Source organism: Aquarana catesbeiana, linkage group LG03 (genome assembly GCF_042186555.1).
Source record: "Aquarana catesbeiana isolate 2022-GZ linkage group LG03, ASM4218655v1, whole genome shotgun sequence".
NCBI classification, from domain to species: Eukaryota; Metazoa; Chordata; class Amphibia; order Anura; family Ranidae; genus Aquarana; species Aquarana catesbeiana.
The window spans coordinates 626,427,203-626,455,140 of NC_133326.1; the positions used below are offsets into that span (position 1 = coordinate 626,427,203).

Here is a 27,938-nt window from a genome sequence, read left to right on the forward strand (position 1 = left end):
TTCGTGCGCGCCGCCGGCCAGGAGCTCCGTGAGTCGGGTCGCGGGTCCCGCGGACTCGATCGCCGCGGGGATACCCGCGATCGTCTCAAGGAGAGCAGGAACGGGGAGATGCTGATGTAAACAGCATCTCCCCGTTCTGGCTAGTGACAGTGTCACTCGATCTCTGCTCCCTGTCATCGGGAGCAGAGATCAGTGGTATTGAGATACTGACAGACACAGCCCAACCCCCCTACAGTTAGAAAACACCTCCCTAGTACTGACTTAACCCCTCCCCGTCCACTAGTGGTTAACCCCTTCACTGCCAGTGTCATTTACACAGGAATCAATGCATTTTTATAGCACTGATTGCTGTATAAATGACAATGGTCCCAAAAATGTGTCAAAAATGTCCGACATGTCCGCCATAATGTCGCAGTCACAATAAAAATCGCTGATCGCCGCCAAAACTAGTAAAAAAAAATTATTAATAAAAATGCCATAAAACTATCCCCTATTTTGTAAACGCTATAACTTTTGCGCAAACCAATCAATAATCGCTTATTGCGATTTTTTTTTACCAAAAATATGTAGAAGAATACGTATCGGCCTAAACTGAGGAAAAAAAATGTTTTTTTATATATTTTTGGGTGATATTTATTATAGCAAAAAGTAAAAAATAATGCGTTTTTTTCAAAATTGTCACTCTTTTTTTGTTTATAGCGCAAAAAATAAAAATCGCAGAGGTGATCAAATACCACCAAAAGAAAGCTCTATTTGTGGGGAAAAAAGGACGTCAATTTTGTTTGAGAGCCACATCACACGACCGCGCAATTGTCAGTTAAAGCGACGCAGTGCCAAATCGCAAAAAGTGCTCTGGTCTTTAGCCAGCCAAATCCTCCGGGGCTGAAGTGGTTAACAATGGGCCACCTAAAACAAAATCCCCTGGCAGCAACAACAGAGCTCCTCACAGCCAGCATCAATAGACTCTCCAGCAGTCAGCAACAATAGTCCCCTCCCTCAACAGTAGATCTCTCCCAGCCATAACTGACCCCTCAGCGATATAAGACCCACCCCCAGCAACAATAGGTACCCCACCAGTAAACAATAGGTCCCCCACCAGGTCCTCCAACTGCAAAAATACATCCCCTCCAGGTAGAATAGATCTCTCAGCAGCCAGCATCAATAGACCCTGCAGCACACCCCAGCACCCCTTAGCATTACATACAATCAGTGCTGGAGGTGCCAGAACTGCGTTCCCCCCGCATTCCCCCTGAAAAAAAGCACTGGTTTTGGGGGTCTTTCACAAATTCTGAAAACTGGTAGGGAAAAATGAAAACCTTCTGATTTTTAGAGAGATTCGGATGTTTACATTTTTGCGTACGTTCGATTTTCACCATTTTGCAAAAAGGCGCAATGTAAAAATTAAAATTTTTTGTTATTTATTAACTCCATACAGGTTAAGCTTTTATGTTTAGTAGGGATTTAGCAGAGATTTTGTAAAATTAGCTGTGTTTTTATCTGCTAATAATGGTTTTCTTGTATTTTTTGCCAATATATTGGTTCGATAAACATTTGGGCAAATACTGCGGGGTCTAAAAAATCAGTAGCACCTACTTTTTATTCTAGAGGTCATATGCTTTCAGAAAATATATGATTTGGGGGCCTTTTACAACTTCTGAAAGCTATAAGTGAAAAATTAAAAAGCAAAAAATTGCAAAAATGGTCTGGCCACCTGAGTGTACAAAAAGGAGCAAAGGGCCTGGCAGTGAAAGAGTTAACCCTCTTGGGCATGGAGTTCACCAGAGCTTCAGGTTGCCAATGGAGTCCTCTTCCACTCCTCCATGATGACATCACAGAGCTGGTGGATGTTAGAGACCTTGCACTCCTCCACTTTCCATTTGAAGATGCCCCACAGATGCTCAATAGGGTTTAGGTCTGGATAAATGCTTGACCAGTCCATCACCTTTACCCTCAGCTTCTTTAGCAAGGCAGTGTTCCTCTTGAAGGTGTGTTTGAGGTCATTATCATGTTGGAATACTGCCCTGCGACCCAGTCTCTGAAGGGAGGGGATCATGCTCTGCTTCAGTATGTCTCAGTACATGTTGGCATTCATGGTTCCTCAATGAACTGTAGCTCCCCAGTGTCGGCAGCACTCATGCAGCCCCAGACCATGACACTCCCACCACCATGCTTGACTGTAGGCAAGACACACTTGTCTTTGTACTCCTCACCTGGTTACCGCCACACATGCTTGACATCATCTGTACCAAATAAGTTTATCTTGGTCTCATCAGACCACAATACATGGTTCCAGTAATCTATGTCCTTAGTCTGTTTGTCTTCAGCAAACTGTTTGCAGGCTTTCTTGTGCATCATCTTTAGAAGAGGCTTCCTTCTGGAACGACAGCCATGCAGACCCATTTGATGCAGTGTGAGGCGTATGGTCTGAGCACTGACAGGCTGATCCCCCACCCCTTCAAACTCTGCAGCAATACTGGCAGCACTTATGCCCCGTACACACGGTCGGACATTGATCGGACATTCCGACAACAAAATCCATGGATTTTTTCCGAGGGATGTTGACTCAAACTTGTCTTGCATACACACGGTCTCACAAAGTTGTCGGAAAATCCGATCGTTCTGAATGCGGTGACGTAAAACACGTACGTCGGGACTATAAACGGGGCAGTAGCCAATAGCTTTCATCTCTTAATTTATTCTGAGCATGCGTGGCACTTTGTGCGTCAGATTTGTGTACACACGATCGGAGTTTCCGACAACGGATCTTGTTGTCGGAAAATTTTATAGCAAGCTCTCAAACCTTGTGTGTCGGAAATTCCTATGGAAAATGTGTGATGAAGCCTACACACGGTCGGAATTTCCGACAACGAGGTCCTATCACACATTTTCCATTAGAAAATCCTATCGTGTGTACAGGGCATTACACATCTACCAAAGTCAATCACTGGATATGAAGCTGAGCACGTACATTCAACCTCTTTGGTTGACCATGACGAGGCCTGTTCTGAGAGGAACCTGTCCTGTTAAACCGTTCTATGGTCTTGACCACCGTGCTGCAGCTCAGTGTCAGGTCACCTTGAGGCTAGGTGACAGATGCACTCTGTAGGAGTCAGAAGTGCACCGCTAGGTAGTGGACCCTAGGACTGACTGCTGCAGATTGAACCCTGGGAGGTTCAGGAAGCAGGTCTACTGGATCACTGACACAGATCCTACTGGGAGCTAGAGCATAGATTCCCCAGGGCGCCGAGTCTAAGAGCCAGCAGGTGTTCACCAGAGCCTTTAATGGTAAGGATGGACTGCGCTGCAGTCTGGCTCCAGGTCGTGGCCCCCAGGGTCTCACAGCTCACGCTCACGGTAGACTACAGGAGAAGAGGAAGGAGGCAGCAGGCTGGAACAACAAGGAAAGTAAGGGACAAGCTAAGCTCGGGGCCACAAGCAGACAAGGACAACAGAGTTCACGCCAAGGTTCAGGGTCACAGGCAAACAGGGATGGTCGGGGACACGCAAAAGGTCAGGGTCACGAGCAGACAGGAATAGTTAAGAACACGCCAAAGTCGGTAACAGGAATCAGACATAGGAAACACAGCAAGTACACACGGAGGCTAACACACAATGGTTGATCAGCACTGCTGGCTTGCAGTGCACAGGTTAATATTGGGTTCCCTGATAGGGCCTGGGGTGGGGCCATGCTTAGAGGAGAGGTTACAAAAGCAGTCAGGTGAGGGTCAGCTGGTCTCTAGAGAGGAATACATGGAGACAGGTAAGCTGACAAAGAAACTCTATTGCATAACCATGACACTCAGTTTCAGGGTCTTGGCAATTTTCTTATAGCCTAGGCCATCTTTATGTAGAGCACAATTCTTTTTTTCAGATCCTCAGAGAGTTCTTTGCCATGAGATGCCACGTTGACCTTCCAGTGACCAGTAAGAGAGAGTGGTAGTGATAACACCAAATTTAACACACCTGCTCCCCATTCACACCTGAGACCTTGTAACACTAACAAGTCACATAACTGAGTGGCAGGGGGTGGGGCTTAACCACCTTCATCTTAAATTGTCTAGAAGTTGTGTTCCAATGTGCAGCCTGGACCTAGGATCCATGGGGCTTCATAGAGACACATTGACCAGTCTGAAGACTAATGCCGCGTACACACGATCCAAAGGGAAATGTTGGATGTGAGCTTGTTGGCGGAAAATCCGACCGTGTGCATGCTCCATCGGACATTGGTTGTCGGACTTTCTGCCAGCAAATGTTGGTTAGCATGCTCTCAAATTTTCCGCCAACAAATGTGTGTTGTCGGATTTTCCGATCGTGTGTAGACAAGTCCGTCGGACAAAAGTCCAAAGTACAAACACGCATGCTCGGAATCAAGGACTAGCCGGAAGCGCTCGGTCTTGTAAAACTAGCATTCGTAATGGAGATATCACATCGGCTCACCATACGTCTTGTACGTCACTACGTTTGTAATTGTTGGCCAACATTTGTGTGACCGTGTGTATGCAAGACAATTTGGAGCCAACACCCTTCGAACAAAAATCCACGTGTAGCAATAACTCACGGTGGAGCTGCTGATTTAAAGCGGGCTGTTTCCGTCACCTTTTTACCTGTAGTTTCACCAAAACCATATTTAGAGTCCACGTTGAACTTATCATCTAACAATGTAGGCACAAGTCACTTTAATACTTTTCCAATGCTTTAATGGGAGATAACTGGAAGAAATAGCAGGAAAGAGGTAGAAGAAGAGTTGTAGGGAAGTTCAAATACCTTTTCTCGGTGTAGCACTAAGGAATTGAAATCTCAGGGATGAATGTATCTTCAGTTCAGGATTAAATCTTTGCCCGCCCAGATAGGTCTCTCTCACTAACCTAGCAGCCGGTGCGCAGCACGAACAGAAAGTCTCTGCCACAGACTTGAGTAGAGCAAAACTGTATGATCCTCTGCCACAGGATGTAGTCGTTTTCAGTGAACAGCAACACAGTACCAGAACCTTTAAGCCGACCCGGCAGTACTATGTGGTAGGTTAACTTAAGATGCGTCCTCCAATTGAGTCACCAGGCCCCTCTCCAGACCAGCGCTCAGCATGATCCTTCCTTGACGTGTCCTCCCCTGGATTCTTCTCAATTGTCCAGCTTCTTCCCGCAGGACAGACAGCAGAGGACCATCTCTGCAGCAGTTGTAGTAGGCCCCAGACAGACTTCTGGGCCCACCCACACGCTGCAGCAATGCGGTCCTCCCGCCCGGAGGACCACAAGGTAGGACTCCTAGCACATACCTGTCGGCCAGGAGGGCCAGCAGGTGGAACGAAAAGAACCACGAAATATGCCGTCTGTCCCTTAAATACCCCTTCCCAGAATGCACCGCAGGGGGCAACCTCTGCCGAGTTACTTCTGAGAAAGAAGAGCACTCAATACACCTCAGTCTGCTGCTTTCTAACTCCGGTCTGTAGTGACACCGACATCTACAGGCAACGGAGTGGAACTGCACACAACACAACCAAGGTTGGAACAGAAGCTAATTTAGCTATAGAATAAATCTGAACTATATACAGAAAAGATGACCCACTAAATTTACATATAGGCGGTAGAATAAAAATCTACCAGCGGTACACACGGTTTTGTTGTCGGAAAGTCCGATCGTGTGTACGAGGCACAAGACTTTAGTGCTCAATCTGCAAACCATTTTTGCCAGGTTCTCTTTAAATTATCATTATAAATAATGCAGAAATATCATTCAGTATTTGTTTCTGATGTACAGTACCTCACAAAAGTGAGTACACCCTCAAATTTTTGTAAATATTTTATTATATCTTTTCATGTGACAACACTGAAGAAATGACACTTTGCTACAATGTAAAGTAGTGAGTGTACAGCTTGTATAAATGTGTAAATTTGCTGTCCCCTCAAAATAACACAACACACAGCCATTCATGTCTAAACCGCTGGCAACAAATGTGAGTACACCCCTAAGTGAAAATGTCAAAATCGGGCCCAAAGTGTCAATATTTTCTGTGGCCACCATTATTTTCCAGCACTGCCTTAACCCCTTTGGGCATGGAGTTCACCAGAGCTTCACAGGTTGCCACTGGAGTCCTCATCCACTCCTCCATGACGACATCACAGAGCTGGTAGATGTTAGAGACCTTGCGCTCCTCCCTCCTCTCAATAGGGTTTAGGTTTGGAGACATGCTTGGTCAGTCCATCACCTTTACCCTCAGCTTCCTTAGCAAGGCAGTGGTTGTCTTGAAGGTGTGTTTGAGGTGGTTATCATGTTGGAATACTGCCCTGTGGCCCAGTCTCTAAAGGGAGGGGGATTATGCTCTGCTTCAGTATGTCACAGTACATGTTGGCATTCATGGTTCCCTTAATGAACTGTAGCTCCCCAGTGCTGGCAGCACTCATGAAGCCCAAGACCATGACACTCCCACCACCATGCTTGACTGTAGGCAAGACACACTTGTCTTTGTACTCCTCACCTGGTTGCTGCCACACACGCTTGAGACCATCTAAACCAAATAAGTTTATCTTGGTCTCGTCAGACCACAGGACATGGTTCCAGTAATCCATGTCCTTAGTCTGCTTGTCTTCAGCAAACTGTTTGCAGGCTTTCTTGGGCATCATCTTTAGAAGAGGCTTCCTTTTGGGACGACAGCCATGCAGACTAATTTGATGCAGTGTGTGGCGTATGGTCTGAGCACTGACAGGCTGACCCCCCACCCCTTTAACCTCTGTAGCAATGCTGGCAGCACTCATACGTCTATTTCCCAAAGACAACCTCTGGATATGACGCTGAGCATGTGCACTAAACTTCTTTGGTTGACCATGGCGAGGCCTGTTCTGAGTGGAACATGTCCTGTTAAACTGCTGTATGGTCTTGGCCATGTTGCTGCAGCTCAGTTTCAGGGTCTTGGCAATCTTCTTATAACCTAGGCCATCCTTATCTAGAGCAAAAATTCGTTTTTTCAGATCCTCAGAGAGTTCTTTGTAATGAGGTGCCATATTGAACTTCCAGTGACCAGTATGAGAGCGTGAGAGCGATAACACCAAATTTACCACACCTGCTCCCCATTCACACCTGAGACCTTGTAACACTAATAAGTCACATGACACTGGAGAGGGAAAATGGCTAATTGGGCCCAATCTGGACATTTTTACTTAGGGGTGTACTCACTTTTGTTGCCAGCGGTTTAGACATTAATGGCTGTGTGTTGAGATATTTTGAAGGGAGAGCAAATTCACCCTATTATACAAGCTGTAAACTCACTACTTTACATTGTAGCAAAGTGTAATTTCTTCAGTGTTGTCACATGAAAAAATATAATAAAATATTTACAAAAATGTGAGGGGGTGTACTCACTTTTGTGAGATACTGTATATGTGCAATACAAAATAATGTAATTTACTACAAAATATAGAACTTTTAGAGGTCATACACTGCTCATTTCCATTAAATATGAGATCTCACAAGACCTGTAATTCTCATTACCCTGCAAATATGTTATATTTTATTTGAGTGATTTTATCTTTAGCTTAATACAAATATACTGTATGTTTGTTGTTCATTTTCAATAAATACATGTCAGTTGAATAATTTAACAGTGTCTCAATGTGTTTACAGATTAAAAAGAGGAAGAAGGTTCTGAGTTTAAAGCAGAGGTGAGGTGGTGAGCCACAGAGGGATACAAGAGTTGGTAGGATGTTGGTGTAATACATTTCTATGGAATGTTTTGTTTTTCAGGATTCGGAGAGGAGGATGGGAACTTCCAGTGGCTCCCGCACATCACTCAGAAGTAGCTCCAGATTCTCTTCTCAGACCCCAATCTGAGCTGGAGACCCCTGATCTGCCCCCAGAGGTGTTCTACATGCTGCAGAGTGTCCGGTGAGGCTTACAGCACTCTGAAGTCCTGTTTATCTGTGTTATTTTTTTTAAGAGTCATGTTCTGACATGTCTTATACAGGAAGAACCGTGGTAGGGCAGTATTGTCCGTTTGTTAGCCCTTGCAGTGGTACATACAGCCCTCCAGTTCTCCCAGGGTGGTTTTTCCTAGGATGGCAAAGGTTTTACTTCTTAAAGTATATTATTGAATATTACATATAGGCAAAAATGAAAGAATTAAATAAATAAATAAAGTCCCTTCTGTATTGCAGCAGCGCTGTGCGCCCCAATTTAATAGGGTCTCCTTCTCAATCAAATTCAAAAAGTTCAAACATGGAACCGACGGCAAGAGTCCCACTAATAAACACTATTGCTGTATTCTGTGAGGGCAGTATTTTCTGTGAGGGTAGTATTTTCTTTCACCAAGCGATACACCACGTGCTGGGGTCCCCAATGAAAAACACACTCACCAGAAATCCAACCAGTATAAGCCTTGATTAATAATGGTAGATCTACACCACTTTCCAATACGACCACCAGATGTCAGTGTTACTCTCGGTAGTTCCAAGAAGACTCATAAATCAACCGCCTCAAATGCTGAATACTGTCAGCAGTGTATGAAGCAGCTCGCTCCGGACATTCCGCTCCTATGGGACGTGCTGAGCGTGTCAATACCGGTTTATAATGGAAGATGACATGATTCATTTAAAACAAGTACCTCAAATACCTATAATTACTCAGTGTATGCGGCGCGAACATTAATACGCAGCGCCGCCACTGAGAAAGCAAATCGAAGCGGTTTTCGAGTGAATACCTAAGATATTGGAACTACCGAGAGTAACACTGACATCTGGTGGTCGTATTGGAAAGTGGTGTAGATCTACAATTATTAATCAAGGCTTATACTGGTTGGATTTCTGGTGAGTGTGTTTTTCATTGGGGACCCCAGCACGTGGTGTATCGCTTGGTGAAAGAAAATACTACCCTCACAGAATACAGCAATAGTGTTTATTAGTGGGACTCTTGCTGTCGGTTCCATGTTTGAACTTTTTGAATTTGATTGAGAAGGAGATTAAATTGGGGCGCACAGCGCTGCTGCAATACTGAAGGGACTTTATTTATTTATTTAATTCGTTCATTATTGCCTATATGTAATATCTGTTATCCAAGCAGCTGCTTATCATTCATTTATTTATTTATGTGCTATATACACACTGTTACATATATCGTACTAAGCGCAGAGCATTGTTGTTTTTTTGGGGACGGGCACATACAACATATATTTATTTGAATATTATTGAATATTATATACACATCTTCCACTAATGTGTTATTTGGAGGTCCTTAGGCACCTCATGCTTGGAGAGATCCCCAGTTAGTAGATTAAACTCTCTAAAACTATAGGACAATTCATAGAAAATCGATAGAAGTCATATTTATTTTATTGTCAATAAGCTTTTGAAGAATTATCTTTTGTGTAACCTTTAAGAGGAGCCAGGGGCAACAATTAAGACCCACAACCTTTTTGTATTGTGGTTTATGGGGGTTGCTTTTCATTTATTTCTATTTTCTTTTTACACTTATGGTGAAGAGCATTCAGACCATATAAAGTGTATGCATTGTTGACATTTTTTTTACTGTTATACACTTAAAAAGGTACGAGGTCCCAAGCCCACCATGACCAAGCTGTTAATACAGCTTTAGAGCAAAACAGCCTTTTAATTGCTGACTATGGCCCCAGCAAGTGGTTGTTCACCACAGTAATCTAGGGATATGAACACAGCTCTCTCTGCAAGGTTTCCTGTCACATACTCAGAAACCTCCTTTAGGTTTTCAATATGTATGTATTAAATGTGAACTAAACTTCACAAAAGAATACAAATTTTATAGAACATTATAAGTAGGACAGAATTGCATTATTGTTTGGTTACAAAAATAGTTTTCCCCTTACCAAAGGATACGGTACTTTGGTCATATATCCTTTACTGGACTATGCAAACCCTATAGACTCTCTGCAGGATCTTCCATGAATGTGCGGATGCTCCAGCAGTGGCTTAGCATTAGACTTTACTGCGGTGACTATGGCAGAATGTGCAGTCTTAGTGCATTGGAATGGCTGCTTGTCGTCCAACTCAGGACGATGCAAGAAAGGGTGACAATGCTGCTGCTGCGTAAGTGTTGTCCCCCTATCAAAGAAAGTTTATTTGGATACACCTTGCTGGTATAGTAACATTCACAAATCTGGAATATTGCTGCACTCCTTTGTATCTTTATTGAAGCATTTAAATCACATCACCCGTATGACAGGAACATAAAAGGAAATGCATTTTGTGCATGTTACTGAATCTCACAGACCAGCTGTGTAGCATCCTGGGTTCCAGTTCACAACATGTGAGAGTCGGTCACTCACCTAGAGCGGCATTTGACCATGCTGGTATAATTTGACTCATTGCATGACTTATGATATTTTCCAGGGGGCACAGCTCAAAAATCACATCCGTCACATGCCATGGTAGCAGAGTGCAGTGTGTGTTCGTTTTTTTGCTGGTAGTTGTGGTTCTCCTATTGCTGTCAGCGCGGGGACTGTCCCCATCCAGGTGCTGTGATGAGAGTTGAGCGGGCTGACAGTGCAGTAGACGTGGAGTGATTGGAGTTCCTGGAAGCCTCTGCTTTGCCCTCTGCTCTGTTCCCAGAGGGATGCTCTTAGCTCCCACCACTAAGGAGCGCTCAGTCATATGATTTACAATGAACACCAGTACTTTATGGAATTTCACATATATTATTTTAGCACTGCAAATATTTTTACATATTAAGAACAAAAGTTGATTATAAAAACACTACAGAGATGTAGCAAACTGATGTTTAGGCAGGGTTGTTAGTAAATTGACTTGCCAAATATAGTTGCCCTGGCCAATTGATAGGAGATCAATTGATTCCACCCTAATTCTGAAATTGCTGCACTTCTCTCTTCTGTCACTAGATGGCCGGGTATCTGGTGGCATTAGATAAGACAAGGGCATCACAAGGGCCGATTAGGAATAGATGGGGTGTCTCAGCCAATGGGCAGGGATTTTCTTGGGTCCCTTGGCCTGCTGGGAGAGCCTATTTATTTGGGTGAGGTCAGGTGATCAGGGTTCTGTGTCACCTGGAGGGCTGTCTGGGTGGACGTGTGTTCTATTGCCCCGGGCTGCTAAGCCAGAGCCTGAGGCCTATCCTTGGGACATCTGGCTGCTAGGCTGTCTGAGGGCCAATCCGGAAGCAAGAGAGCAGTGCAAGGTTGGGACTGCTGGGAAAGATGCCACACTTGTTCTCCAGGGTTAAGCGCAGGGACATTTTAGAGGTAGACTGGAGAAGGGAATTGGTATGGTATAGATAGCCAGTTGGTATTCCAAGAGTATAGGTACAGTATATCACCAATAATGGTCCTGGACCAAAGTAGCCAGCCTTCTACTGTATTCAGCCATCTGTTGTCCATAGTCAAGTAAAACATTTTTTTATCTCCTTTGTCTTCATTAGTGTACTCGGTCACTTTGAGAGGCCTCTGTTCCTGGAACTTTGTCAGTATGTGGTATATGAACACTATGACCCGGGAGGTGTGGTATTCTGCCCTGGACAGCCAGATTCAAGTATTTACATCGTCCTTGAGGGGAAGCTGGAACTCTCCCTGACTGATCCTGTAAGGTTTTGTTTTGTCTTTGTGTTTTATATTGTGAATAATTGTGATGCTCCCAGTGACCAAAAAAACAGAACATAAATGGCACCCTAAGTAAAAGTGTAAGAAAGAAGGATTGTCTGCATTGACAATCATAACCATTCAGCTTCTTGATTTTTTTTCTACTTCATTATAAACCTTTCTCCTGCATCATAAACCTAAAAAACAGTTTCTTTATTTAACCCGCTGTAGACTGCTATACACCTTTATACCTTGTAGCAATCATTTTATTAAAAGCAGTTCTTGATTCACGTATTTTTGAATGTTCAGGAGAACCAACCAGGTAAAGCAACTGCCCTTTGGCTAGTCCCTTCTCTGCCAGAAAAAAAGCCAAATACTTGTATACTGGGTTTAAATGGACACAATGTCAATATTGGGTAAACTGGTACGTTTAGACATGTATTCAATATACACTATATTACCAAAAGTATTGGGATGCCTGCCTTTACATGCACATGAACTTTAATGGCATCCCAGTCTTAGTCTATAGGGTTCAATATTGAGTTGGCTCATACTTTGCCACTATAACAGCTTCAACTCTTCTAGGAAGTCTGTCCACAAGGTTTAGGAGTGTTTCTATGGGAATGTTTGACCATTCTTCCAGAAGCGCATTTGTGAGATCGGGCACTGGTGTTGGACAAGAAGGCCTGGCTTGCAGTCTCCACTAATAATTCCCAAAGGTGTTCTATTGGGCTGAGGTCAGGACTCTGTGCAGGCCAGTCAAGTTCCTCCACCCCAAACTCACTCATCCATGTCTTTATGGACTTTGTATTGTTATTATTATTATTATTATATTTTTTTACTTATTCACCTATTTTTTTTCCATCAGCGCAGAACTGAAAGGCCAAGTGTTAGCATGCCAACCCCTGCTTGAGTTTGGTGCTGATGAACAGACTCTCAGTATAATCTGAAAGGCTTTGTGCTTGTAAATCCATGCAAAGACTGTGGGAATTTTGGTTGGTTCTTGATGAACGCGCTAAACGTCACTATGTGGGTGGCTCTGTTGGCCCCCTCCCATCCGACATTCATTAAATGAAAAATTGGGCAGAAAATTATTGGCTGAGCAGCTGCTGTCGGCAGCAGTTGTCAGAATACGATAGCCCGGCAGGAGTTCACATAGACTTGATGGAGCCCCAGGAGCGGGTGCTGGCATGAGTGTGCTCATTCAGATAGCTCTATAAATCTGTTTTGGGTCAACGCTGCACATTGACCAGCTCAAGGTATAGGAAGTGAAAAGTGGTCTCAGTCCCTGTTTCTCCTGATTGCTAGAAATGTGCGATTAGTTTCGTACAAATCGGAAATTCGCACGAATTTCCATAAATTCGTACATTCGTGAGGATCCGAAATACGAATTTTTATGCATACGAATTTTGTATGAAATTTCCTTTACGAACTTCGGATCCAAATTCTGTTACAACAGAATCGGACAAAATAAGAATGTTCGTTAATTACGATTATCCGTTACGATGAAATTAAAAACCCCAGGAAGTCAGCACAGCACAGGGATGGTGGGAGCCCCTCATAATGATAAATTCATCATAACGAACATTCGTTATTGTTACGAAAAGATAACGAACCTAAAAGTTAAAAACTCAGGAAGTCAGCACAGCACAGGGATGGTGAGAGCCCCTCATAATGATAAATTCATCATAACGAACATTCGTAATTGTTACGAAAAGTTAACAAACCTAACGAAAATTCGTATTTTGTATGAATCCAAATTGAATTTCGGACACGAATTACGAAATACGAATTAATTCTAATACGAAACGGAACGGAACGAAACAAAACAAATTTATTGGCGGCACACATGTCTACTGATTGCCACTTCCCGGCCAGGAGTCTTTTGTCCAACCGGTCTGTTAGCTTGGATGGAGGAATATGTTAGACATTTATCATTCAGCCTGCAGGCCTGGGTAGGGTGTCAATTATTATTCTTGAGTTCTGGCAGACCACAGGGCAACCTCTTTTGGGGTCTTACAGTCTGGGCCAACATTTGTGCCGGGGCAGGAAGAGATCACAAGTGACCAACAACACAAGCATCTATTCTTGAGAGGCAAAGTTTTACTATAATAAAATATTAAGAGATCCTGAACAAATGTGTCTTATGCTGGAAAATGTCACTGTATAAAGCTTTGGGATCTGCTAATATAAGTCTCACACAATGCTTTTTTCATTAGTCTGAGGTGAGTGCAAGCAGTGATGTATTTCATATCTTCTAATCTCTTCAGGATGGTACCCGGTATTACATAAAGTCCGTGTCTTCTGGTGATAATGTGCACAGTCTTCTCAGCATCCTGGATGTTCTAACAGTGAGTTGAGAAAATAGTTGTGGTTCTTTAGGTGGATTTTATTTGTCTGATGTAGGCAGGTTTCTTTCACAAGAAAAAAGAAGGCTGGCTTGTTGTGCCTGCCTTGATCCCACAAGGTCAGAGGGTTCATAATTTCTGTTACCCTGTCTCTAGGTAGGTGGCACATTGTCTGTTTTTTTTTTTTTGCCAGCGCTTGAACAAAAAACCTGTACTAGAAACATACCCTAACCTTCTTTTGTTACCTTTTTTTCTGAAAATACTAGTTACCTGGCCTTGCTCATCAAGTTGCATCAGTGCTTCCTAAGGCCAATTACTCAAGTGAGAGTTGGCCAGGTAACTAGCATTATAAAAAGAACGCCAGCAATGACACCTTGCACACTACCAGTAAGCCAAATCTTTTGCCCTTTTAAGCCCAACTCCACACAAAACCTTTTATTTCATTTTGCTTTGTATGCAAAGGGTTATGCCGTGTACACACGAGCAGACTTTCGACGGACTGAACTCCGAAGGACTTTTCAACGGACTTTCGACAGAGTTCAGACGAAACGGACTTGCCTACACACGATCACACCAAAGTCCGACGGATTCGTGATGACGTACGACCAGACTAAAATGAGGAAGTTCATAGCCAGTAGCCAATAGCTGCCCTAGTTTTTCGTCCGTCGGACTAGTATACAGACAAACTGATTTTTCGACCAGACTCGAATCCGTCGGAAAGATTTGAAACATGTTCTAAATCTAAAGTCCGTCTGATTTTTCGACAGCAAAGGTCCGATGAAGCCTACACATGATCGAATTGTCCGTCGGATTCGTTCCGTCGGAACCTTTGCTGTCGAAAAGTCCGGTCGTGTGTACACGGCATAAGAATCTTTGTTGGAAGAGCTCTCCACATGGAATGAAATGTGAGCTTTGCTGAATGTAGGGATCGAGCTCTGAATCACAATGCATATGTCAAACTGCAAATCTTAAAAAAAAAAATAGTGCGCTGTTCCTTTAAATAAAATTAAAATAAAATTGTTGTGGTCTATGTATAGATTTTTAAAAAACAAAATACAAATAAAGTGCAAGCAATATGGACCTTGAATATCTCTTCAGCACATGGTAAAGTGGAAACAGACAAATATGTAGCTTAAACAATGTGCAAAATCAGCAGTGACTAAAGTTGAAATATTTTAAGACAATTCTAAACAATAATTGATGGATCAAAAAACAGCGAAAATGAGTCCATATGTGAAAAGTGCTCGATGTGTAGTAGAATCTCGAAGTGCTGAACTGCTCAAAGGTGCTCCTTTAAAAAGATGGCCGCTTACCACACGGTGTAGATCCCGAATTACAGGGATCACACAAGCATATTATTCATCCAGCAATCATTGACACCCACATCAGATTAGCATTCTGGATGTTTTGCTCCATATACAATCAAATCACATAGAGTCAGCTTATAATCTTCCTTGGATCGCTCATCACACAATCACATATAAAGCAAGCAGGGAGAATCTCATAGCACAATACAGCATAGAAAGTTTATTTAAAAACGGTTATATCCGCTTACATTGAAGTAATGAATGACAGGCTTCACATTAAAAACACACTGGCCACGGTGTCTCACACCTCGCCAACACACATATGTCAGACTGCAGCAGAGAGGACCACGCCTTACACACATGGAACACAGTGGTCTGGCTCTGCTGCATGATGGCAGGGACGGACTTTTTACTATAGATGTGGGATGCTACAATAAAATGCTAGTTACTATTTGCAATGGAGCACAAGGAAACTATTGTCACAGTTTTATACTAAGGTTTACTTCAGCTTAAAGCAGGTGCTTTGCTAAGTGTTTTGATGTATTGTGTGTCAAACATTCAGAAAATATACTAATTACTACTCCCTTTGGGTGTTTTTTTTATAAAATGATCATTCTGTTTTCATGATGAGCTGTTTGTGCCCCTCCACTGTAGTAAGTTATATCTGCATAGACAATATTTTCAGATAAAAATCAGAAAGAAGCCTTTTATTTAGCTTTAACCCCTTTCATTTAAAGGGATCCTCTTTATTCTTTTAAAGGTGCAACAAACATGTTATACTTACCTCCTCTGTGCAGTTGGTTTTGCACAGAGCAGCCCAAATCCTCCTTTTCTCGGGTCCCTCTTTGCTGCTCCTGGCCCCATCCTACTAATGAGTGCCCCCACAGTCAGCAGCTTCCTATGGGGGCACTGGAGCCGGGTCACAGCTCCGTGTGTCCATTCAGGCACAGAGCCCCGGGCCGGCCCTGCCCCCTCTCTCCCCTGATTGGCTGACTGACTTTGATTGACAGCTGCGGGAGCCTGTGGAGCCGCTGCTGTGTCTTAGCCAATCAGGAGGAGTGTCCTGGACGGCTTAGACATTCGTGGACATCGCTGGGGCTCATGTAAGTAATTAGGGGGGGGGGGGGGGGTTGGGCTGCTGCACACAAAAGGTTTTTTATCTTTTACATAGAAAGCATTAAGATAACAAACTTCTGACTTTACAACTCCTTTAAGCTCCACTTATCTGTGTGTTCTGCAACTTTCTGCTTGTTTGTCACACAGTCAGACTCATCACACACAGTCATCACACACAATCATCACAGAAGCCTTTACCAAAAAGTAATCCTGCAAAATACAGATAACACCCTTCATCCGAAATGATGTGAGACAGGGACAGTGGTGAACACAGCAATGCGTATGAACTGATCTGTTCTGATCTTGTGTTGCAAATATACTAACCGATCAGCCAGGCACAATAAAATATTACAAACTGAACAGAGAAGTGTATGTTTTTCTAGTTTGTAAAATGTTCTAAAAAAGCATAATGAAAGCTGCAGTTTGAAGCAGTTGTAAGGTACCAAGAAGTGCAAAGGATTAAAAAAAGCAATGATACAGGTTGCACAAAAAGAAATACTTGTAAGGTTTCATTTCTGATTCCTAAAAAAAACATAAAAATTAGGAAAAAATTCAGATTAGAAATGAAAGTATCATGTGTGTAGGCGGGGTAGGGTTAAAGATTGACCTTTCCTCCATGTTTTCCTATTAACTCTTTGGGCGCCAAGTGTGGGTCACATGAGAGGCCTTGCAACTTGACTACACCTAACTCTTCCATACCTGTGTACAGTCTGGGGACCTCTGCAGTGCAAGTCCACTCCCGTTGCTATGGGAGACAGACTGCTCATGGAGAGAGTGCCGATAATTACACCCTCCTGCAAGAGGCTATCCCACCTGTCCCAGGCACCCTATTAACTACAGGCTGTGTCATGAACAGGTGTGACCAGAACTGCGTGGACAGCAACAGAGGGAACCAAACGCATGTAAAGTGAAGTAATATAATTTATTAAAGTAAGTGAATATAGATACAAACACCTCCAGTACAATACAGTGCACAACAATCCAACTACCAGACAGAGACCCACAAATAACATCAAACAGGTATATATAATAGATGGGGAATACCAGAATCGTAAATGTAGCCAGGCCAGGGTCATCAACGGGAGATCAGCAGATGGGGGCAAGGAGCAAACAGGGCAGGAAAAAGGTGGACAGGATCAGGCTGCAGGGCAAGGGTACGAGGTAACAAGGTCACAGGAGGGACAGGTGCAGGTTTCATATTCAGATTCAGGTACAGAGGATCACAGGTACAGGTCAGGGCTCAAGGACAATACCAAGGCCAAGTGTGTGAGTGCTCAGGTGACGTCTGATCGCAGGAGATAATGTTGGCTCCACACTGTCAGGAGACACCTGCTGGTGGACAACAGTACTGCAAGCCAAAGGTCTGACAGCGCCACCAGCAGGTGAAACCTTTCCTGACAGGCTGCTTGGTAAACTTCAGTTACCCTAGGTAACCACTTCTATCTGCACACTACTTTTTTTGCGCTATAAACAAAAAAAGACTGACAATTTTGAAAAAACACAATATTTTTTACTATAATAAATATCCCCAATTTTAAAAAAAATAAAAACTAATTTCTTCCTCAGTTTAGGCCAATGTATATTCTTCTACAAATTTTTGGTAAAAAAATCGCAATAAGGGTATATTGATTATTTTGCGCAAAAGTTATATTGTCTACAAAATAGGGGATAGATTTGTGGAATTTTTACTTTTTTACTAGTAATGGCGACGATCTGCGATTTTTATTGGGACTGCGACATTGCGGCGGACAGATTGGACACTTTTGACACTTTTTTGGGACCACTGATATTTATACAGCGATCAGAGCTAAAAATAGCCACTGATTACTGTATAAATGTCACTGGCATGAAAGGGGTTAACTCTAGGGGGCGATCAAGGGGTTGAATCTGTTTCCTCAGCATGTTCTAACTGTAGGGGAGATGGAACTGCCTGGGGAAGGAGATGGATCGTTGTTCCTATATACTAGGAACACACGATCTGTCTCCTCTCCCCTGCCAGTACGTGGATTTGTGTGTTTACACACACATACATCCCTTGTCTAGCTCTGTCAGTGACGCGGCAGGCACCCTATACCCCTTAAAGCGGCTGCCGTACAGCTGCAGCGATTCAAGCAGGGGAGACTTTCTGCCGCCGTCAAACGATGGCGGGCGGTCGGCAAGTGGTTAATGACCCGAGCTGTAGACCATATGTGCCGGTTACCTACATTACATCCCTTGAATAACTTCAGAATAGACGGGAAGAAAGTTTCAAAGCTTTACTTGAAAAAGTGCAACAATTAACAAGTCCAACATGCAGATTCGTAGAATTGCGCAAAGCAGCCATTGATCCCCTCCGGTGTATGGATCAGCTGTCCCGAGGAGTCCCTAATATGTGAGATGCTCATCCCCCCCGCCTGTTCCCTGGAAAGCCAGGCCAACAAACGGCCTGACCTCTCTCCCTGCTCAAAAATCCGTTGGGATTGAGCCAACATTTTCTTCTGGGTAAGAGCGGTACGGAGACGTACCACCTCCTTCGTCAGAAGTTGTAGATGCGAATAGTGCACAGTACGAACAAAGAGAGCCTCTGCACTACCAGCCTCCCTCTCCACCTTAACCAAGTCCGCCCTACGCTCCCAATGGACTCTGGCAATGATGGTCTGGTAATGTCCCCTCGTCGTGGCCTTGAAGGCATCCCACACAACCGTGGGATCAGCTGAGCCCACATTTATGGCCCAGAAGTCAAGCAGTTCCGTTCTAAATTGGGAGTCTACTGCAGTGTCTGAAATCCAAAATCTGGAGAGCCTCCATATCCTTTCCACTGTGCCCAGGGAAAGGTCCAAGGACAGCAACAAGGGTGCATGGTCGGAGATTCCCCTAGGGAGTATTTGTATGTCCGTGACCCGCGGGAGGACCGGGCTCCCTGCAAAGACCAAGTCTATACGGGAAAACGTTCTGTGGGAGGCATGTGTATGCCTTGGTCTGGGGTGACGCCACCTCCAGACATCCGTCAGGCCATAGGTATCCGCCCACTCATCCAACCCAGGGCAATGATGTCCCGCAGGAGTTAGCCTGTCAAAGTCCGGGTCAGGGACCAGATTAAAATCGCCCAATATAACATTATTGTCAGATGCAAATTCGGCCATCTTGCTGGTGATCTGATTGAGCACCAGCAAGGAAGCCGGAGGAGGCAAATACAAACCCACAATGGTCCACGTTAGAGAATATATTTTAACATGAACAATAACATACCGACCGTCAGGGTCCAGGGCCAAGTCCAGAAGCCGAAAAGGAAGTGATTTCAATACCAGAATAGTAACACCCATAGAGAAAGTGGAGTGCGTAGAGTGGTAATGGTGGCCCACCCATGGTTTTTTCAGGGCCAGAACCCTACGTCCTGTTAGGTGTGTCTCTTGGAGCACACATATATGCGGGTTATAAGTTTTAATGAATTGGAACACCAGGGAACGCTTGACCGGGGAGTTCAGTCCCCTGGTGTTCCAGGAGATGATGTTAAGGGAGGACATGTCTACCAAGAATAATAAGAGTGATAGGAGTAATGCTGGTCACGGCTCCTGAACTGGACCCCGGGACCCAAAACGGACACATCTGGAAACAGTGCAATGCTGATAAGTCAAGTATTTTGGTACAATTGTGAAACAAGAACAAAACCAAACTAAAAAATATAAGAAGAGGATGCCAATATCTAGGGTAGATAAAACTTGCCCCATTAGGGGAACTTTCCCCACCCCCACCCAACCCCCCAAAACTGGGGCGGGTTTTAATCCCAAACTTATTCAGCTCGCCGGCTGCAACAGGGGGTCCGTGGAAGAGGCGGGCCCACCCCCCCGAGGCTTCACACGGGGGGAGGAAGCAGCAGTTCAAGCGGCTTTCCACACACGAGATCTCCGCTTGTGATACAGCAGGCTGTGAGGGCCTAGAATGTTAGACGAAGGGGATTAGCCCATACTGGGGCCTCACAGTAAAGTCGATCCATCTTTAAGAGGATATACAAAACAAAAAACTCCAACAGTCCTCAATGGAACCAGCAAGTGTACAGGAACTGCATATCTTAACGGTCTCCTGACCAAGTTCTTTGGCAGGGGCATTAACTTAAAGTTTCCCTGGTAGGGATAGTGAGCATCCCCCCCAAATCCGCACACAGCATGGATTGAACTGGGCATAACCTGTGCAACAAAACTAAATCATCAATGTGGAAGTTCGTGCGGCAACCCAGACCTGGGCCCAGGTTACATACCAGGTAGACCCTCATCGAATCTGTGGTAGGGAGTCCAGCCAGGCAGAGACCTCTCTCGGTGTAGTAAAGAAACGAGTTGTCTCGCCGTCCTGGACTCTGAGGCGAGCAGGGGAGAGTACACTGTAGCGAATGCTGCGTGATCGCAAAGCCGCTTTAACTTGGTCAAAAGATTTCCTGAGTTTCTGGGTCTCTACCGAGTAGCCTGGGAAGATCATTAGCTTAGCGTTCTGGAATCTGAGATCCCCAACATTTCTAGAAGCGCGGAGAACTTCGTCTCTATCTCTGAAGTTGAGGAGACGGAGAATGAAGGGGAGGGGATCCAGGAGGCTCCGGCTTAGGCGGGATGCGGTGCGCCCTCTCCACCATGTAATAAGGTGACCAGCGGGCCTCAGGTAGCAGGTCACGCAACAGACCCTCTATGGAGGAAGTAGGATTATTCCCCTCCGCCCCCTCTGGTAAACCAACAATGCGAAGATTATTACGCCGGTTCCTGTTCTCGGCATCCTCGGCTCTGTATTCAAGGGCCTTTACTTTGGTTTGAAGCGTATGGAGTGATACCCCATGTTCCACAATGGCGTCTTCGGTGGTACTCAGTCTTTTCTCCGTCTCGGTGACTGGCGATCTGATTTTATCTATATCTTGGCGGATTAAACCCATATCCAGCTGGACAGCTTCAATTTTTGTTGTTAACGTGGATTGGCAAGTGGCGATGGCCGCCATGACGTCCGCCAGCCAGGGGGGCCGAGAGTCGTCCGACTCCATAGTGGTCGTCTGCGAGGCTCTGTGGGCACTACGCGTAATAAGGTCCTCCGGAGAGGGGCAGGCAGGCATCTGAGGGGAGTCCAACTGTGGTGGAAAAGTCAACCTCTTGCCCCCTTTACTATATTTGGCGCTGGAGTTCCTGCGTCTCATTCAGGTGTTAGGGGGGCCCAAGCCGGGCAGTAGTCAGCAACTCACTGTGGGAACCTGTCTGCAGGGTCAGGGGTAGTCAAGCAGTAGGTATGGTGCAGTGCGTGTCCCTTTAATGGTCTTTCCTCTCACCTGCAGTGATATAATGTAGAAGCTGTCCACTTCAGGCCTCCAGAGGCTTATCAGAGCATTCAGCCCAGCCGGCTTCCCCCACAATCGAGAGGACAGGGGGTGAAGGTGCTCCAGAAATAGTTCCCCTGCACAGGCAAATGTCCCCGAACTTCTCAGGGCCTCTACCTCCAGGCCACCAGGATCAGGATCTCCCCCAGTCAGTCCAACGAATCCGGGCCTTATGAGAAGGCCGCAATTGCGGCCTAGTTACACGTGGGGGGAAAGGAGAGACCAGGCCCAGAGCACGGCCTATTTGCAGTCCAGGGTCAGCTCACCTGTCCCCTTCCACAATCCACGGCAGCCGGTTATTTGCAGCAGGAAGGGCGATCGCGCCAGGGGACTCCGCCGCTCGGGCCGTCAGGAAAGGCCGTGGCTTCGGCCTAGTCGAGCAGGAGTGCACAGCGACGCCGATCACGGCCCTGGAACAAAAATTCTTCTCGCTCCTCACTTGACAGGGAGTGCCTGGGTCCCTCCTGATCAGCTGGGGTGAAGTTTGAGGGAGATTAGGGTCGATGGATCCGGATTTAGGATTCGGATGAGCGGAGCTCTCTAAAAAAGCCGCCGCTCACAGCGCCATCTTGGCCACGCCCCCCTGCCTGGGGTATCTTAAGGAGCCTTGACCAATCCCCAACTTGGATTTGCAGGGGGCAGGCCTCCCTTAAATACCCAGGGTCAGCCCAGCTGGGTAGGAGTTGTTGGGTGGAAGAGCTGGACTGAGAGAGTGTGGAGACTGTCGGGGCCCACGGGGAGCTCCCCAGTCTGGGGGAGGGGTGACCCTGGGTCGGGGCTCGGGTGCATCCAGGAGGAGTGACAAGATCCTGGAAGGAAAGGAACATCTAACATCTAATGCCGCGTACACGCGGAATGTCTGACAGAAAAAGTCTGACGGAAGCTTTTCATCGTCTATCCTGATCGTGTGTATGCCTCATCTGACTTTTTTTTTTAAAAATTCTGACGGACCTAGAAATGGAACATGTTCAAAATATTTCCGTTGGAACCAATTCCTATCGGGAAAACCACTCGTCTGTATGCTGTTCCGACCGACCAAAAATGACGCACGCTCTGAACCAAGTATGAGACAGAAGCTATTGGCTACTGGCTATTGAACTTCCTTTTTCTAGTCCCGTCGTACATGTTGTACGTCACTTCGTTCTGTACGGTCGGACTTTGGTGTGACCGTGTGTATGCAAGACCGCTTGAGTGGAATTCCGTCGGAGTTCCGTTGGAGAAACCTTCTGAGTTTATTCCGAAGGCAAAACTGGTCGTGTGTACGTGGCATAAGAGTCTCCAGGGAGGACTACTGGTCGCAGCCTGGGAGGGCTGGTGAGTGAGCACAATCGGGAGGACAACTGGGGAGAGGCACACCTGAGAAAACAGGGAGATTACAGTTAGGATGGGTGCAGAACCAGAAGAGAGGACTGTGGAAAGGGCAGTGGAAAGAGGTCATTGCAGCCAGTCTGGCTAAAGCAGTGTCAGGCCTACCCATGCGGTGCTAGCTAGCCTGGAGGAGTAACAGTCCGCAGCAAGTGAAGTGCTAAAGGAGGAACAGTTTGCAACAAGTGAAGTGCTGGAGGAGGAATAGTCTGCAAGCAAGGAAAGTGCTGGAGGAGACTGAAGTAGTAATATGTACAGGGAGTGTAAATAGTTTGTCCCAATTGATTGTTCTAAAATTCATCCCATAATTCCCAAATCACCATCCAAGTTTATTGCCCTCAAACAAAAACAAAAACAAAACAAACCTATGGACTGGTCTGTGTCTTTGAATGACTAAGATATGGATGTCGGGCTGGGCAGGGTGACAGGTGAACCACAACATTAAGCAACCCCTATGGGGGCATGGCTACATACGAAAAAGAAGATCCATTAGCGGCATTTCCCAGATGCCCTTCTACATCACAGCAGTAACAAGCAACATTCTTTTACTTCTCCTGGGGCGGCAGTTCTCTAATCTTCTCCCTTACGGTGTTCTCCAATGGGTTCTGGGTCTCTCTGCTCAGGGGCTCTCTGTTCCGGACCACTGTCCCTCTTTTCTCTCACAAGACCAGTGGATCGGACCCAAAAACCACCCACCAAAACAAAAGAACCTGGAAAGACATTAACTCTTACCCTCTCATTCTGGGCAGCACCTAACTGGTATAATTTCAACCCCCTTACATGTGCAATTAATCCTTTAGGTACGTTATTAACTCTGTTGGAGTAATCAAATGTTCTAGCAAATTCAAAGGCTCATTGCAAGTGAATAAATAATCATTTAGGGTAGATTTAGACACGCAGAGTTACTTTTCAGAGGCGATTAGCAGGCGATGAGGAGACGATGTGATGCTCTCTCAATGTCTGTTTTAACACTATTTTTGCTGACAGAAGTGCAGTGTGTTTTCAGCGCTTCCCCATTCACGTGAACATGTTGTGTTTGATGGGCTTGTTTCTTGTCAGGTACAAACATCGCATCTGCGGCATGTAAACACCCCGTCCACAGCTTTTTTAAGCTTAAGGGGGCGCTGTCGAGGGGAAGGGGGGGGAATAAAAACACACAGTGTTACCATCACCCCCAACCACACGTCTAAATGAGGCCTTAGGGAAAGAAGAACGCTGCAAGTGAGCATTTAAAATGCTTAGTTTGTCTGTGCTTTTACTAGGCATTTTTTGAGTTGGTGAGAGAGTCTGCAGACAACAGAAATGTTGAAAGTACAACAGCAAGTAATGTAAAGTAGCTTTTTATACTGTGAACTATATTTATCCATTATACCTTTCTATGCAGCAGGTGGTACTGCAGTATTATAGTGTGTATCTATGGTAATGTAATGAGAGGAAGTGTTTGCTTTCCTAACTGTTCTCTTATGCTTCTGCTTCCTGTTCCATATTATTCAGTTCCTGTCTTAGTGCTGCTGTAAGACATGATAAAGATATTCTCTGTGAAAGTAAAGTATTCTCTACATCCAAGAATCTTCCAGTGCATCATTTAATACTCTGACAACAAGAAACACAAGAGCTTCATGTATTCACAAAAATATAACACAAAGAATTATTAAAGCCCTTTTTACATTTTCTCATTTTCTGCAATGCAACACTTAAAGCAGAAATCCAGTTTGGATTTTTTTCCCCTTAACTTGCTGCAGAGTTCAGTGAATGTAACCTTGGTGTTTTTTTTTTTATCCTAAATATGTAATATATGGGTTGTTTGCCATCTGCAGGGCCACCAGAGGCCATACCGCACAGTAACAGCAAAGGCTGTAGAGAAGAGCACGGTGCTACGACTTCCTGTTGAGGCATTTTCTGCTGTGTTCCGCTCCTACCCCCAGAGTTTAATCCGGACTGTCCAGGTTGGTAGCTTCAAAATTATGCTTTGTATGTGGGACCTCTGATAAAAGAAATGTAGTTGTGGAAAGTAGTGTATAATCTAGGAAAAATATATTGTTCAGTTTTATGTTCATGGAACTAAAATTAAGCCATCATGTATTCACTTTTTCTCCCATTCTTCCTTCATCAGATTATCGCTCTTCGTCTGCAGAGAGTCACCTTCCTAGCTCTACACCATTACTTGGGCCTGACTATTGAACTCTTCCAGCATGTAATACCCATAAACTCTCAACAATTAGGGGTTGGACGGGGATGCGGGTTCATCACTGTAGGGTTCACCAGCAGGAGGAAGGAGGTCCTGATTGACCCTATATGAGTCTTTAGCTCTCAATAGAGGGATCATCAAGGTAAAGAAGGAGGTCCTGATTCCCCAATGAACCACTTGCTGACCGGCTAACGCTGATATACGTTGGCAAAGTGGCACGGGTGCGCAAAGCAACGTGCCTGTACGTCGCTGCGTCATCGGCGGCTAGCGGGCACACGCACCCGCTTCGGGGGCGTGCACCCGCTGCGGGAGCGTGCGCGCGGGTCCCGTGGACGCGATGTCTGCCAGTGGCCCACGATAGTGACACGGAGAGGCAGAACGGTGAGATGCCTATGTCAACAAGGCATTTCCCTGTTCTGCCTAGCAACATGACAGGGATCTACTGCTCCCAGGGAACGGGAGCAGTGATCTCTGTCATGTTCTAGTGAGCCCTTCCCCCCTACAGTTAGAACACGCCCAGGGAACATACTTAACCCCTTGATCGCCCCCTAGTGTTTAACCCCTTCCCTGGTAGTGACATTTACACAGTAATCAGTGCATTTTATTGTACTGATCACTGTATAAGTGCCAATGGTCCCAAAATAGTGTCAAAAGTGTCCGATCTGTCCGGCGCAATGTCGCAGTTACGATAAAAATCGCAGACCGCCGCCATTACTAATAAAAAATAAATTAATAATAAAAATGCCATAAATCTATCCCCTATTTTGATAACGTTTGCGCAAACCAATCAATATACACTTATTGCGATTTTTTTTTTTTACCAAAAATATGTAGAAGAATACATATTGGCCTAAACTGAGGAACAAATTAATTTTTTATATTTTTTTTGGGATATTTATTATAGCAAAAAGTAAAAAATATTGCTTTTTTTTTCAAAATGTTTGCTCTTTTTTTGTTTATAGCTCAAAAATTAAAAACCGCAGAGGTGATCAAATACCACCAAAAGAAAGCTCTATTTGTGGGGAAAAAAAACTTTCAATTTTGTTAGGGTACAACGTCGCACGACCACGCAATTGTCAGTTAAAGCGACGCAGTGCCGTATCACAAAAAAGGGCTTGCTCAGGAAGGGGGTAAATCCTTCCGGGGCTGAAGTGGTTAAGATCTTTAGTTAGACATCATTAAAACAGTTCCTGTTCTGGAAACCTTGTTTACAGAAAAAGAGACTGACAACAAAATCTGTGAAAGGTCTGAGGGATAAACCATATTATGAGAGACTGCAGTAACTTAATTTGTACAGTCTTGAGGAAAGTTTTAATCTTTATTACATTTGGGTGTGAATAAGGTTCAAGAGGGCAGTACTTTCAATATGAAGCTAAGATCAAGAATAAAGGCATAAGACCTCAGACTTGTAGGAGGAAATTTCAAAACTAGTCTTAGAAAGTAGTATTTTACCAAAAAGTAGCTAATGCTTGGAACAGACTTTCCAACTGGGGTAGTGAGTCAGTCAACAGTAAATGGATTTAAACATGTTACATGGTACAAAAATAATTTATAATTAGACAAAATGTAAAAATAAATAAATAAATACACTGTTTAAAAAAATTAAAAAACACTTTTTAAAATCAAAGTATAGCATCAAGTCAATTCAGTTAAGTAGCAGAGGGGGTTGTTAATTAGTTTCAGCTGCTTTGGTGTTAATGAAATTAACAACAGGTGCACTAGATGGGCAACAATGAGACGACCTCCAAAACAGGAATGGTTTTACATGTGGAGGCCACTGACATTTATTTTCCCTACTCATCTTTTCTGACTGTTTTTCACTAGCTTTGCATTTGACTAGGGTCAGTGTCACTACTGGCTGCATGAAGCGATACCTGGACCCTATAGAGGTTGCACAGGCAGTCCAACTCCTCCAGGATGGCACAGCAATACGTGCCATTGCCAGCAGGTTTGCTGTGTCTCCCAGCACAGTCTCAAGAGCATGGAGGAGATTCCATAAGACAAGCAGTTACTCTAGGAGAGCTGAACAGGGCCGTAGAAGGTCCTCAACCCATCAGCAGGACCCGTTTCTGCTCCTTTGTGCAAGGAGGAACAGGATGAGCACTGCCAGAGCCCTACAAATTTACCTTCACTGGTGTTAATGTCTCTGACCCAACAATCAGAAACAGACTTCATGAGGGTGGCCTGAGGGCCCAACATCCTCTAGTGGGCCCTGTGCTCACTGCCCGGCACAGTGGAGCTTGATTGGCATTTGCCATTGAACACCAGAATTGGCAGGTCCGCCACTGGCGCCCTGTGCTTTTCACAGATGAGAGCAGGTTCACCCTGAGCACATGTGACAGACGTGAAAGGGTCTGGAGAAGCCGTGGAGAATGTTATGCTGCCTGTAACATTGTTCAGAATGACCGGTTTGGTGGTGGGTCAGTGATGGTCTGGGGAGGCATATCCATGTAGGGAAGCACAGACCTCTACAGGCTAGACAATTATACCATGCCATTAGGTATCAGGATGAAATCCTTGGACCCATTGTCAGACCCTACGCTGGTGCAGAGGGTCCTGGGTCCCTCCTGGTGCATAACAATGCCCAGGCTCATGTGGTGAGAGTATGCAGACAGTTCCTGGAGGATGAAGGAATTGATACCATTAAATGGCCCCCACGCTCGCCTGACCGAAATCCAATATAACACCTCTGGGACATTATGTTTCAGTGCTTCCGATGCCGCCAGGTTGCACCTCAGTCTGTTCA

The 27,938-nt window shown here is 44.9% G+C and overlaps 1 protein-coding gene across 3 annotated transcripts in view; it reads left to right on the top strand.

Moving 5' to 3' along the window:
- LOC141133195 (patatin-like phospholipase domain-containing protein 6) overlaps positions 1-27,938 on the top strand; it is a 107,800-nt gene that overhangs the window by 15,782 nt on the left and 64,080 nt on the right. For all 3 annotated transcript variants that reach the window (XM_073622408.1, XM_073622410.1, XM_073622409.1), the window contains exons 5-10: positions 7,615-7,652; positions 7,735-7,875; positions 11,389-11,548; positions 13,816-13,896; positions 24,822-24,950; positions 25,118-25,198. In XM_073622408.1, the coding sequence (XP_073478509.1) occupies positions 7,615-7,652; positions 7,735-7,875; positions 11,389-11,548; positions 13,816-13,896; positions 24,822-24,950; positions 25,118-25,198 (630 nt within the window). The remainder of the gene's footprint in view (positions 1-7,614; positions 7,653-7,734; positions 7,876-11,388; positions 11,549-13,815; positions 13,897-24,821; positions 24,951-25,117; positions 25,199-27,938) is intronic.